Genomic DNA, 15468 nt, shown 5'->3' on the forward strand with positions numbered 1-15468 from the left:
GTCCAATTTATTTTTGTCACAGGCAGCAATGTAGTTATGGTTATGACTGTGAAACCATATAAATGCTTAATCGCCTGTCATATTATCACATATACACAACAAGTTGATTGATAGCTAGTTTTGAAGTTAGAAGTCAAGGAAAATAATTTGTTCCACTACTGCTCAAATTACTGTACTGTAAAAAGGGATTTGGTCAGAAAATAATGCTTACAAAATCTGGACGTTAATATTTAGTACTTATGACAGTTCAAAATTCTGCAGATTTTAGCGAGAATCATGGAATTTGATGCACAAGATTGGCTCTCGCGGGCCACATAGAATTATGTGGGGGGCGGGATTTCCATTACATTAGGACAAAGGTGTCAAACTCAAGGCCTTGAGTTTGACACCTTTGTCCTAATGTAATGGAAATTCACCAGAGCTGGCCGCTACCTGTGGTCGGATAAGATTTTTCTTTAGACTTGGTGAGGCAGTATCTGGCTGATTAACAACTGTTTTTTTTCAATATATTTTTAAGTATTTGTCAACAATTAAATAGTCTGCATTCATGTGTTTGTTAAGGACTACCTAAGCATCCTTCTATAGGAATAACAACGTTTTTACAACAGAATTTCTCAATAGAGCCTCCAGTGTGTGCCACTGAAATTACTGATAAAAAAAGGTTCTCCAATTTCCCCACTGATATGTACTCTTCAGTTGTTGATAGCCTACTGTTTGCACTGTTTGAATAATGCCATTGTTACTTTACATATTTATATTGATCCTGAAAGGTGAAAGAGTTTGTCTTTTGCTTTGATTATTATGGCACAAGCACAGCAGCAAATAAATAAATAAATAGCAAACCATCACTTTGATCGATTAAGTATTTTGCAAAACAAAACAAAAAAAAAGTATAAGGAACATTATTGTTTGACAATTTTATGTTTTTGATGATGATAAATAATGATTTTAGATATTTCATATAAAGTAAGCGTAAAGCAATGTAGTTAGAAAAACTTGAGTTATTTTCTGGTTAAAAAAAGTGGTGTAAAATAATGTGCCCAAAACCTAACCCTTTAACCACTTTTAATGATGGCATGGCACACTCCTGGTCTATGATTATGTGGTGTTTTGGAGTTTTTGGGGTTTGCACATACACATTGAGCTTATTTTTCTGACAACATTAGCTAATACTTAATGGCGAATAAACAACCCGGATAAAATGTTGAAACGGAACCATTCCATCAAAAGATTCCAGGATATAATGGGAATGACTATTTTTTGCTTTCTTCTGGCTCATAGGATCCAACCAGCCGCCACGTTTCCTGAACTACTTCTTCTCAACGTACCTTCTCATCTACGAAGATATGCCTGTTGGTGAGTCTGTGTGGGCTGTCACTATGCTCTATAGCATGCTCAACTGTACGCAGTTTGAAGAAAGTATGGTAAAACAATCATTGTCATTTCTGCTTTGAGTATTGGGAACATAAACTGAGAAAGAAAACAATGCAAAGGGATGTCAAAATAAGAACTGACAGTGATTGCAATGGCTCTTTTCTATCTGGATGTTCTTATATGTACTGTGAGCAGAAATAAATTCCAATTTCTGATGCCAGCATTATAATCCTGGGGTAGTAGATTTTTCAGACAATAAAGTTTTAATGTTATTAATATTCATATTCTTATACTGAATATATTGTGCCATGGCTATTTGGGTAAAACATCACACGTATCTGAAATCCTCCATGACACGGTTCTATTCCTCCTCACATTTATTTGATGTTTTTCCTGTTGGCTGCGGTGATTGACAGATCAATTTGGTGACGCCTGTCTTCTCATCATCTCTTGCTGTGTCAAAGGACAGGATTTTTTTTTATATTAGATTGATCTCAGGGGCTGTGTGTTTTGTTGTTGTTTATTTTTTTATTTTTTTGTGACATGACCTTTCGACACTATAAGACAGTGGTCTTGCTTATCAAAGCCTGTTCTCTCAGATTTGAAGCATGTGAGTCGTTTATATGCTTCCTACTAACAACTTAAATGACTTTTTCTTTACTCCTGAGAGTACAAAATAAGAGTCACATCTTCATTAGTATTGCAACCACTCTGTACACCTTTGCTCTCATCATGTTTATTATCATCATCATCATCTTAGTTGTCTGTTTATTGTTGTACCCAGGGAAGGGCATAGTTACCGTCTGAGCCACAGTACATCATCATCACCATAGCCCTAAAGCAATGTCAGGTTTTGGCAGAGGTTCATCATTTTTTCCAGCTTGTGTATCAATAAAAGGTTGGGCTGTGTTGTTGGGTGATGCTTATTTCCCAAACTGCTGTGTCTGGGTTGCCCTCTGACCATGAATCATTGTGTCCTCTAGCAGCTGGGCTGTGCTCCAGCACAGTACATTCCAGTGGTCCAAAGCTCTGTCAGTCATGTCCCTGGCCCAGCCTGTGATGGATTCTTCGGTGGTGTGATGATGAGGGTGGGCTGAGAGATTGGACAGTGACTGTTTGTCAAGATTATTGTTTATTAGCTCAGCAGATGTCCTCGTCCAGGAGGCCCTCCAATACATAAAAACATGAGGCCATACACAAGCACACAAGCACACAAGCAACTGCTGGTGTTATGTGAGCAGTGGGTGTAATATGTCCAACCCATCCTCTTCCTCACAGTCAAAACCCTAAATAATTCACTATCAAGCAACTAATACAGTAGCCTGACAGCTGTTTCGATGCTGACATTGTTCTCAGTCTTGATTTGAAGAGATGGCACATTAAAAACATTTTTCATCTCAAGGTTGTGTGGAAAGACTGTGAAAGAATACAAAAGTCAAGTCGGCATTTAAGGTTACAGTGGGGGTGCTTTAATTAATAGTCATAACAGGGGCTTTTCCACCAACCAGCCCAGGAACTTTGAGTTCCTGGTAGGAGGAGATCCTGGTAGCAAAATGTTCCTGTGGCCCATGTACTAATTAGTTCAGGGTATCTTAAGCAAATGAGGCTGATGTTGATTACTGACACCTATTGGATCTCCAAAATTCTGGTATTTCATGTTTTCAATGTCTTATTTTATATCTTAATCTAAATCTCAAATATTATTGATACCTTTAAAACCTAACCCTTTATCCAGGTGAGGCAATTGAGAACTGATTCACATTTGCAATGCTAACCTAGCTGCAGACAGTCTTTGAGGTCGGGAGTTTTATTATATACAGGTACATTTCAATAAATTAAAATATATTTATTCTATTTTATTGAGATGACATACCTAAATAGATTGTGCAACAGAAGCTTACAGATTTCCAGCGGCGGACCTTGCCGCGAGCCAGTGGCGAGGTACGCCGCCGCGAGGTCCGCCGCGAGGTCCGTCACTGCTACGCTCGATCGGTGATTTGAAGTTTTACTTTTCAATGTATTTTAATCCACTTTTTTCGAGCCTTGCTCAACGCCGCATAATGGCAGCTCTGTGAATGAAAAAGTAAACACCTACAGAGGTCTGTCAACAAATCAGCGTTCGTCAGCACAGCCCATCCCCTGTAAGAGTTCCTGGTAGGTCTCGGAAGATCCTATATGCACCAGGAGGAACGAAATAATCCAGGGGGAACCTTCCGTACCCTGTTAGTTTTTTTTTTTTTTTTTTTTTTTTTGGTGGGGACAGAGGGGGAACTCAAGCTACCATGGTAGATAGTGAAGTTCCAGCAAAGGTTCCTGTGGTGGAAACCCCCTATTTTACCTACCTGGCCATTATTTTGCATATCTTTAAACCTTGAATGTGTACGTGTCTGACTGCTTGGAAGAGAAACTGCATGACAATAAAACAGTGATCAGATTTCTACAGCCACTCTAGTTTCTGTGCAGTTTGTCTTACTCATTCTCAGTGGTGATGTACTTAGTAATTGCTAAGGTGCATCGGTATCATCCATCCATCCATCCATTCATCCATCCATCCATTCATCCATCCATCCATCCATTTTCTTTACCGCTTATCTTCACTCGGGTCGCAGGCGTGCTGGAGCCTATCCCAGCTATCTTCAGGCGAGAGGCGAGGTACACCCTGAACTGGTCGTCAGCTAATCGCAGGGCAATCGGTATCAACTAAAAGTTACATTTCCATGCTGATATACTGACTTAATCTGATTTCAATTGTGTGCGCTAGAGGCCATAATTTTTAATTTATGTTACAGGTACCATAAATTAGTAATCTGAGGTCATTGGCAGGGGCATGGCCTTCAGGGGCACCACAAAGTTGGGATGAAAATTTACCTTCAATATATTAAAAATAGTTATTTGTGTGAACTCTTAAAATGGAAAACTAAAATAGATTCAGATGTAATGCAATGCGCAATTAGTACTACTACAAATGACAATGACAAATTAATCGAAATTGGGGAAACTTGACTTTGACTTGACAAGTCATACTGTTTACAATCTCAGTTTTCAATAGAGAGTATACGTTTTGTTTTTAAAAGAACAATTATTATTTTTTTGTGTTGTGCATGCGCCAAACCTGGCAAATCTGGCCACCACAATGCAATGATGTCGAGAGCTAAAAAAAAAGTCTGCTGGCACCGATTATCATCACCAATAAATATTTGATCAGCTCACTAAAATATCTTATCTTCTCTACATGTATTGGATAGCTTTCTGGAAGTCGCTTACAACGTTTGGGGACATAGTTGTACGCACCTGGGATTGTGCACTTTCCATCTACGCGCATTTTCCTGTCCAGACTTCTGACACACCCACCATGCGTAACCTAGGATTTTGTCCACATCCCGAGTTGGTGGTGGTAACGCTTGTTCCACCTGCGCCCACAGCTGAAGATTTTTGTAATCAATTAGTGGTTCGAAGCGGTAGAGCAGGTCTTGGCTGATGAGCAGGGGAACGGATTCAATTGGAGACACGTAGACCGGCTGGACTAACGACGTGGGGCCAATTGTCCAGTGGAGCATAGTTAAGGTGTTTAGCTCAGTGTTAATCACTGAAAATGCGCGGAGAGTTGAAGGTCACGGCCACTGGCTTGTAGCAATGTCAGAAGTTGATTGAACACAGTGTGGGATATAAAAGTGATGCCTTCCGCGGGGTCAATAAGAGCTTCGCGGACAAGTTCATGCTCGTGTGTAAAGGTTAAATAGAACATCCGAGAAGTACCTTTAGCGGTTAGGTCACCCAACAGCTATCGGAATGGCATAACGTTATTCAGTAGCGTAATGTTACGCGAGTCAGGTGCCTCGTCTGGGTCTAGTCAAACGATTAGGATGGCACCAGAGGGGTCTCGGGATTGGTCGTCACAAAGTGGTCCGCTAAGGTTATGACGAGGTGACTTTGTCGTGGAGTCGACCGGGGTCACAGAGGCACTTGGCAGGTCATTAGGGGAACAATGGAGGTTACCTGGTTGACCTATCGCATCCTCTGTGGCTCTGTCCAACTCGGTTAGGCCTAGTCATAATGATGGGTCCCACTTTTTGTCTTTGGACAGGCTGCAGAGCCCCTCAAGTAATTCTTTTGGCAAGGCACTAAGTTCCCTTTGGGAGCTGTTAGTTCGGGAGTCCTTTTCTCGGTTGTCACTAGTCGTTTTAGGGTCTCGGTTAGACGAGTCAGAGTTAGGCTGGTCATTGCGTGTACCCTGTTTTGACATGTAAGTTTTGCGCGAGTTAGAGTTGCGGTCAGTCCATGATTTTGATTTATTATTGGATTGGCGGCGGCACGCTGGTTAGAGCGTCTGCCTCACACTTCTGAGGACCGGGGTTCAATCCTCAGCCCTGCCTGTGTGGAGTTTGCATGTTCTCCCCGTGTCTGGGTGGGTTTTCTCCGGGCACTCCGGTTTCCTCCCACGTCCCAAAAACATGCGTGGTAGGACTCTAAATTGCCCGTAGATGGGACATTAAGTTCAGCACCATGCAACCAAGCGTTCCAGCAAGATTTTTATCTTTTAAGGTTTTGTGCTCGGCGTCACTCATAAGTTGTGCGATGTTGTTATTGAGGACTTCAAGGCCAGCATCTTTGACAGACTCTGCATAGCACGGACAAGGTCCCTAGTTATGTTACTGACGAGCTCTTCCAGTGTGTCAAGATTGTCGTATTGACTGGGACTTTATGAAAGTTCCGCCATGATTGCGCCGTGTGTGCAGCAGCTGTACGCAGTACGCAACTGAATTGTTTGGAATGTAAGATCGTTTAAGCCAGTGGTGTCAAACTCATTTTTGTCTTGGGCTGCATTGTAGTTATGCTTTCCCTCAGAGGGCCATTAGAACAGTGAAACCATATAAATGTTTAATCACCAAATCATATTATTACAATTACACAGCAAATTGAGGGATAGCTAGTTTTGAAATCAGAAGACAAGGATAATAGTTTGTTCAAGTATTGTTTAAATTACTGTAGAAGAAGGGTTGGGAACAGAAAAATTCAATATCTCAACATTATCGTTTATTATTATGACAATTTGGAATTTGGGTACAGATTTTAGCAAAAATCACGGAGGTTGACGAGCATGATTTGCTTTCGCGGGCCACATAAAATGATGTGGCGAGCCGCATCTGGCCCCTGGGTCTTGAGTTAGACGCCTGTGGTTTAAGCGGTGCGTCTAATTTGGAATAGAAGCACAATATACTGTACATAGTGGCTGAAATAAGGGTTTAAAAGTAAATATTCACATCACCATTTTTCTCATTAAATATATATTCCAAAGGTGCTACTGACATGAACATTTCACCAGATGTTGGGAACAACCCAAATAATCCATACATACAGAAAAAGTAGAGCAAATAAATTCAGAAATTAAGTTGTGTGAAATGACGCAGGGAAAAAGTGCAAAGGTGCAAAAAGGCATGGAAAGGCATGACAACACCTAAAATCTATCAATATTCAAACAGCAATCCAGCCACTTGTCAGTGCCTAGAGAGAGAGCGACATAGATAGATAAAACTTGATGGACATATAGATGGGTTTTTAATTTTTATATTTTAAATTATGAAAAATTAAATTATTTAAAATGTACTCTTATATTATAAAATTGGGTGCCATTTGATCTCATCAATTGTGCTTTTTGAATTCTTTTGCAAGCGTGCATAAATCGCCAATGAGGGGGGTATCTCTCCTACGACGCCACATTGGCCAGATCTAGTCATTGGTCATTGGTCATATCCATCTGTGTTTTTGTTGGCTGCACACAGGTTCTTTTTAAATTAAATATACAGTATGCACTGGTAATTATTGATTGCCTCACAGGGGCCGCAGTGTATCAGATGCCGAATGGTTCACTGCTGTAGTTACACTTTGCTGAACTCAAGGCACTTTTGTTTGATGGGTTTTACTGTCAATTTGGAAACAGGAATTGAACAGCAGCAATACCAAGAGCCACCAGATCGCTAAATGGTTGATAAAGTGTAGGCAATGGGATCATCCACTTGTATACAATGGCAGTTAGATAACAGTGTGGTGTGTCAGGAGTTGGATTCTGAAAATAGAAGTGAAGAAATTTGATTAAATGCTTCCATCTTCTAAATCACGTTGCCCTGATTCTGCAGATTAAGCTCTCTTCCAAGTACAACAATTACAGTAAACCTTTAAGGAGAAGACTATATTTGTTTGAAATGAGATACTTCCATCCACCGGTGGAGTGGTAAGTCAGTATCTATCACAGTTTAATTCCTGATGAAGATGAATATAATGAGATTCAATTTGAATGTTTTGAATGTCTTGTACACAGAATGTGATTTTTTTTTTAAGAGTTAAATATGTAGCCTAAGACGAAAGATAAGAGAAGAGAGAGAGTATAGGCTTTTTAATGATAAAATTACCAAGACCACACATTATTACACAAATTATTCTTTTGCAGCATCAGTTTCAATATGCATGACACCAACAAACATTGTAGTCCAAAAATGTTTTATCCTGACATGTATGCTGCCTCTTCTCCTCCCTCAAATGGTCATATTGTCACTGTAAATGGCTGTAAATTTAATTACGTCTGTGGTATTCCTAATTCAACAATGATTAAGGAGGTGCAAGTGGCCCCAAGGAAGTACTCCCTGCTGTCAGCTACTGAATGCACACTACTCTTTAACTATGGCTTGTCAACACTCTCCAATGGACCTCCGGTATTCCTCAGCTTTCTTCTTCAATATAAATTGATTGTGCAGCATTTCTGCACTCATAAACAAATGAGTATAGCAACCTGCTGTTGTTGGTAGCTGTATGCGTGTTAGATTGCTTACTTATTTGTTCCCCCCCCCCCCTAAACTACACCTGAGACTGACAAATGGTTTTGTTGAAGTAATGGTATGTCAAAATACTAATTTGTCATTACATATGTTTTACATCCCTCAATCTCCCCCAGTTTATTCTTCAGAAAACTAATTATAATAATACTAATTAGAATACTGTATACAGCAGCTTGTCTGCTTTTTGGTTTAAATCTCATGAGTCATTATTGATTAGTGAAAAGACTTTATTTAGTTTGGATATTTTACAAAAAAAGTTTGCTAATGATGTATTTGAACAACTGAAGTCATATGCAGTTAAGTGAACTCTCCGCAAAATCCACTATGCCCACCAAAACAAATAATTGAAACAATTAACAGCATGTATCAGAAATCTAACGTTAATTTAAGCCATTTCCCTTTATCCATTTCAATTAGCTGAAAATAAATACCCCTTTCTGGTATGCGTTGGTGAGGGAATGCAAAGTAATAGAACTGTGTTTTGTTTGTGTTGCCTACATTAAAAAAAAAAAAAAAAGCACATTGGGTTGCTTTTGGTTCATGTATTGGTGCAATTTTTATTTATTTATTTTTTTAATACCTGTACTTCTAATATCATATTTTGGCTGGTCATGGATCTCATAGTTGATGATAATGAACTAACTTTTCTCATATTGTTATGTGATTCATTGGCATTAGTTTCCTGAGAACTGCTGAAATAATAAATGACTTATGAAGGAGTTTGACTGCCGGTATTGGTCTTGTGTTTGAAGAAATGAATGCTGCTTATTGCTTTTATTTTTTTGCTTTTTGGCTAAATTGGTGGCTCTTGTGAAATCTCTTGTGGGACTGATAAGAAACGCAAGCATGGTTTCTCTGGTTCGCTAATTTGGTCCAGCATTAGTTTTATGAAATGTATATTAGATGGTCAGTTAGGGAACCTTTTTTTATTGATGAATAAAACATATAAAACAAGCAAATGCTCGGGGCTTGTAATAGCCAAACAATATTATTTCAAGATACTTTTCGTTTCTGTTCTTATAGATGTTGAATGTTGTCTTATCAAAATCAAAATGTGACTGTGAAATGGCTCGGCTGGCATGTTTTATAGAAGACAGACTTTACCTAAGACTTTTCCGCCTGTCTGCTTCCACAGATCAGGTAATCTAAAACTGAAATGGATATAAAACCACCAGAGATACAGCAGAATGAGCTGTGATAAAATAAAAGGGTAATCAGGGGAAAGAGGAGGAGTCCGGGGTAGAAGGCAAAAGATACTTTTTGAGTGAATTCACTTTTTCTGGGATTCTGGCCAGTATCCAGTGCCATCTATTCTTGCAGAATACATGCTCTCGATATTTGTTACTGACTGCGCAGGCCAGTGCAGAAGTCTGTTTACGCTCCCACATTCAGCTCTCATTTAGTCAAATTGGCATGAGAAGTATCTGTCCTCTGTATTTCTGCCAGCTTCTGTCCCTGTTTGTGAGTTTGAGTTGGTGGATGCGCTATGAGAATCACAGTGGCTGTGTCTCTGTCTGCATGTTTCTTACCTTTATAAATCCTATCTATCAGCTGCAGAAGGCAAGTATCCATCCCTGTGGAGGTTTGAACTACCTGATCTGTGCAGAAGATGAGTCCCAACATATCCGGGAGATATTCTTAATGACTACAACTTTTACTTGCCTGCCTCACTCAAAAGGATTCACATCTTCTTACTTCCTGATACAGCTCCATTCTGTCAATTGGCTGTCCCACAATGGCCACTGATGAGGGACCTCTGTTTTGGTTTAGTCAATCATCTCTTATCGCTGCCTTGTACCTTGCTCATCCATTCCTTTCCCAGGAAATAATGGGTTTGCGTAGTTTAGCAGCATCTGCAAACACACCATCCATCATGAGGTCGCGCAAGATTTTTCCCAGTACGTGATTGGTTAGTGTCATAATGATGCATCCCAAGGCTCAGTGTTTCATCATTTGAGGATCCACTTTCTAATTTTGAGGAGGAATTTTTGCAGGTTAATGGCACAGACCCAAAGCAAGGGTTTGGTTAAATAATAAAAATACGACAATATAACGGAGAGTATAATGTAGGACTGGAGCTAATGAATTTTAATACTCGAACATCCTCCTCTAAATTTTATCGAGCAATCAAGTATTTGGCGGTCACTGATGGTGTAGTGGTACACTCGCCTGACTTTGGTGCAGGCAGCGTGGGTTCAGTTCCCACTCTGTGACGGTGTGAATGTGAGTGCGAATGGTTGTCCGTGTCTATATGTGCCCTGCGACTGACTGGCGACCAGTTCAGGGTGTAGTCCGTCTTTCACCCGAAGTCAGCTGGGATAGGCTCCAGCGTCCCGTGACCCTAACCAGGATACGCGGTGTTGAAAATGGATGGGTGGAATCGAGTATTTGGATAAACTATTTTTGCTTGGTTAAAGAGCAATTATGAATAAAAAAAAATATATACATGAGCTTTCACTTAATGACGCATGCCTATTGGTTTCTTTTTTATATATAATAAAGAGTTTTTATTACTTAAATTCACATTGTGCATAAAAGATAAGATAAGATTAATTTAAAAAAAGCATTAACAGCCTTTGTGCATTTTAGCATTTTGTGACGTATTAATACTTTAGGTTCATGGCTGTTCATTTATAACCTTAGACCACCTGACTAGGAACAAGACATATTCTCAATTTGTTCAAACTAAAATGAAGAAACATCGAGAGAAAACAAATACTTCCTTCATCTGACTTCTCAGAAACCCTCCTCTGGGAGGGTTCATGACATATTTGACTCTTATTCCTCTCTGGCCACATTTGCCACATTTTTCACCGAGCTGACTCAAAGTTTCGCTTTTCTTTTGAAGTTAGCACCGGAGCACAGTGCTGTAGCTTAATGAAGCCTTGACCATACGTTCGCCTCCTGGTGGCTGGCTAACTAGGTTGTGGGCACTGCTGCAAATAAAGCACTTTTCATACGCAGCAGTGCCTTTATTTTAAATGTAAAAAATCGCAGACGATCAGCTTCATTTATTTGTGGCAGCCAAAATCGTGATCACGTTTAAAATTTGATTAATTGTGCAGCCCTAGGACTCGGTATCAGCAGATACTTAAAATCAAAGACTCAGACTCTGACTCGGGTGCAAAAATATGTGATCGGGACATCCCTTCTTTCATCCCTACATTCTACATCCCACACATCAGTGACGTAGGCGCGTTGTGTCAAGCCCATTGTGTCACATACGCCCCTGCATGCTTCCTTCTTCGCAACCAACTCCGCGGTTAAACTGTGATGAGCAATTTGCTTTTCAATGGGTTTTTTGAGGCGCAAAATGCGAATTTTAACTTTCAAACTGTGATGCGCGACCGCTTAATTCGTGCCTTGGATGTGGGATTATTGTTACAGAGAACATTCAGACACAAATTAGTGACATGTACAGTACAACATCCATCCATCCATTTTCTGAGCCGCTTCTCCTCACTTACCCAGGCAGAATTTGTAAGATGTGTACAATTCTTTAAAGAAAACATGAAGGTCCAGGCGAAACATATTTAATTTTATTTTAATGGAATTCAAATTAAAGTGTCAAGCATTCCAGAAAAGCATTACCATTTCACAAAACATAACCATAAAGAAATGAATGATTGTTGTTGTTCAGTCATCAGTTGTATTTAGAAAAAAAACCAATAGTTCACAAATTCTGCCTTGGCATGTAAACTTATGAGGACAACGGTACATATATGCCTCAAATTGATATTCACCATTCGGTTTGGTATTCCATTTGTAATGCACAGTAGAATATTGAATGTAGATGATGTAAGATGCTGTCTTCTAGACATCACACAGTAGTGATCTCTAACCCCTCTCTCGAATAGAAACACATATTGCTTCTTTGGTGGTTCCACATTATCCTGTGTAATGACCACACGACTTGTTACTTTGACTGCAGAAGCAAGTTGAAAAGCCGCTGGCTATGTGTGGAATAGTTTTGTGGGTTTCAGAAGTTAATTGAAATCGTCTGAGGGAAGGCGGTGCGATACCAGTTAATTTAAATCGTCTGAGGGAAGGCAGTGTGATACCAGGGTGAGCCGTGTAACTGAACTGACTCTCATCAATGCGATACTGGCAGTGGTTCGATAATCCGACCAACAGGGATCAGGCTCTCCGACGTTGCTACACACGGCTCACATCTATTTGGGTCAAAAGCCATTTAAGGTCACAATTACTCATGAGATAATGTTTTCAATTTTAGCTTGGGTGTGAAACTAATAACATCACCCAAATGTTTATTGAATATATTTCTAATGAGCCCTACCAAAAATAAATAAATAAAATCTATGATGCCAAAAAACGTACGGTGAACAGAGGTGGGTAGGAACGCGTTACATTTACTCAAGTAGCATTTTGGATACATTTTTTTTGTCAGAGTAGCTTTAATGCAGCACACATTTTACCTTTACTCGAGTATTTATGTTAAGAAGAAATGGTACTTTTACTTTTACAATGATCTACATGCCACTCGCTACCTTTGTTTATCAATGATTGCTTTTTTATCAATGTTTTCGTGTGCTTTCTATCTTGAACGCTGTTTGCTCCAATACACTGTAACCTCTAGTGGCGTTTGATGCTAATTCACTAATCAAACGACACAAGACAGTCACATGACCGTACACAACGTCTTCTGTTGGACTTTACGGGCATAGATACTGTATGACCACTTGATACACCAGCCCGGCTAATAAACCTGCCTACGTGGCGGCCATTTTGAAAAGGTCGTTATTTCCATTAAAGACAATGGTGCGTGAGTGTGTTTACATTTCAGACAACAACAGAAAAAAAGACAGCTTTCATGCATTATAGTATTTGTCTGGCACTGTCTGCCCACTTCTAACTTGACAAAACTGTTAGCCCTATTTTATGGTCTTAAGTAACTGTAAAACATGCATCTTTTTGGGGTACATGCCAATCTCGCACGCATGCATGCACGCACACCTGCACACGCAATACACACACACACACACACACACACACACACACACACACACACACACACACACAGCGATATCAGAATTTGCATGTTATCTTTTTATTTATTTTACTTTATTTGAGTTACAAAATAAATCAGAAATTACTCACCATTTACTCAGTACTTGAGTAGTTTTTTTCACTGAGTATTTAAATTTTTTGGATGACTACTTTTTACTTTTACTTGAGTCATATTACTTGAGTACAATATTTGGCTACGCTACCCAACTCTGACGGTAAATATCAAATGTTTCAATTTAATTTTGAGTGTAATAAAAAGGTAGACTGATGCAGTTTTCGAGTCGCATGTTTTTTGGGTGGCGGAACAGTCAACGAGTCGTCAGCACATGTGCCTCACAGTTCTGAGGTTGTGATTTCGAATCTGGTCTCTGGTGTGGAGTTTGCATGTCCTCCCTGTGCTTGAACGCATGCATTTTCTCTGGGTAGTAGGTACTTCCTTCCACATTCCAAAACCATTATATTTTAGGTTAAGTGAACGCTCTAAATTGTCCTTCTGTGTGAATCTGAGTCTGAATGGTTGTTTGTCTATATGTGCCCTGTGATTAGCTGGCGATCAGTTCAGGTCGTTTCACCACTCTCTCCTTTAGTCACCTGGTGTACCCTGCCTATTGCCTGAAGATAGCTGGGATAGGCTCCAGCACGCCCGCAACCCGAGTGAGAATAAGCGGTACAGAAAATGGGTGGATGGATGAATATATATTGTTTAGGGTGTACCCTGCCCAAAGTCAGCTGGGATATGTTCCAAGTCACCCGTGACCCTAGTGAGCATAAGCATTAGCCACAGAAAATGGATAGATAGTCATCTATGTGAAGACACCCATCACTGTAATTAATTTACGATATAATAATGATTTATTAGTCCCACAATGGGTAAATTTGCATCGTTCACCTGTCCACGTCACGACTGGCCCGCACGAACCGCGGGGCCGGTCTCCTGTCTCTGCGGCGGTGAATGTCCTGTGACCACTATCGAAACCTTGTGTCTGGCACTTGCAACGCCGTAGGGTCTGGTTTCATGGCCATCCTACTGAACGTCCTAGTAAGAAACCTTGTGCTTGGCGTCCTGGCCGACCTCCTGACCGGCCTAGCCAAGCACTTCAAGTCTGGCGTCCCGGACGTCCACCAGACTGAGCTTGAGGGTTGCTCTCTAAAATAGGCCTAAAACCGCCCCTGCCTTTTATTCTCACTCTACGCGAGCGTGCCGGAACCTATCCCAGCTATCTTCAGGCAATAGGCAGGGTACACCCTGAACTGAACAACCATTCACACTCACATTCATACCTACGGGCTATTTAGAGTCTTCAATCAACCTACCATGCATGTTTTTGGGATGTGGGAGGAAACCAGAATGCCCGGAGAAAACCCACACAGGCACGGGGAGAACATGCAAACTCTACACAGGCGGGGCCGGGGTTTGAACCAGTCGTCCACCGTGCCGTGTTATATAATGATAACAAATAAAATTAATAATTCTAAATATTTACTGTATAGCATTTTAATACTTAATTTTACTGTGTTTTATCTATTAATTTGTATACAGTACACCCAATTATCATGTTCCTCCTCTGTTCCATAATAATGTGCTCTGACATGAACACTGCACATGTAATCATATGTAATTTTACATTTTTAAATATTAAATTCATGTTTTAAAGGTTAATTTTGATAACATGTACTTAGTTGCAATTTGACGATCCCAGGCTTACATTGACAGGTGATATACTGTATGATCTGTCTATTTCCACTGAGGACAGACAGATAAATATCACTATTTAATAAAAAGATAAATTGAGATAAATTCCATACTTAGAAGTATCCATTTCTGCATGTTTTTGTCTCTTTATGCTGCCATGATGCACATCCAAATTGTACCATTTGGGAGAAGAACATCAGAATTATGTTAGTTGAACCATCGAGTGTAAATCCAGCCAAAAAGGTCTGTAAAGCACTCCTTGAGGGTTTTTTATTACTAGCGATATTTGACCTCAGGTGTGGGTTGCCACAAAACAATTTAAACAATTTAAAACTAATGAGCAGAAACTACTACTATTAAAGCGTAGTAGTAATTATATAATATATATAATATAATAATATAATAACAATATAATTTCAAAATCAATAATTGAACCCAATAACCAAATGTTTTACACTCAAAGCAAATGCACATAAACACTTGTAAAGTTTGATGTCTTACACAGTTGTGTAGATCAGATCAAATTATTAACCCTCTCCTTCC

The 15468-nt window shown here is 39.8% G+C and overlaps 1 protein-coding gene across 7 annotated transcripts in view; it reads left to right on the forward strand.

Annotated features, from left to right (window-relative positions):
* Positions 1-15468, forward strand: part of cdh23 (cadherin-related 23) — a 199021-nt gene that overhangs the window by 15345 nt on the left and 168208 nt on the right. For all 7 annotated transcript variants that reach the window (XR_009769490.1, XR_009769491.1, XM_061690790.1 and 4 more), the window contains exon 3: positions 1282-1356. Coding sequence is in view for 5 of the 7 variants with exons in the window: in XM_061690790.1 (XP_061546774.1) it covers positions 1282-1356 (75 nt within the window). In the remaining 2 variants the exon portion in view is untranslated. The remainder of the gene's footprint in view (positions 1-1281; positions 1357-15468) is intronic.

Source organism: Phycodurus eques, chromosome 11 (assembly GCF_024500275.1).
Source record: "Phycodurus eques isolate BA_2022a chromosome 11, UOR_Pequ_1.1, whole genome shotgun sequence".
NCBI lineage: Eukaryota > Metazoa > Chordata > Actinopteri > Syngnathiformes > Syngnathidae > Phycodurus > Phycodurus eques.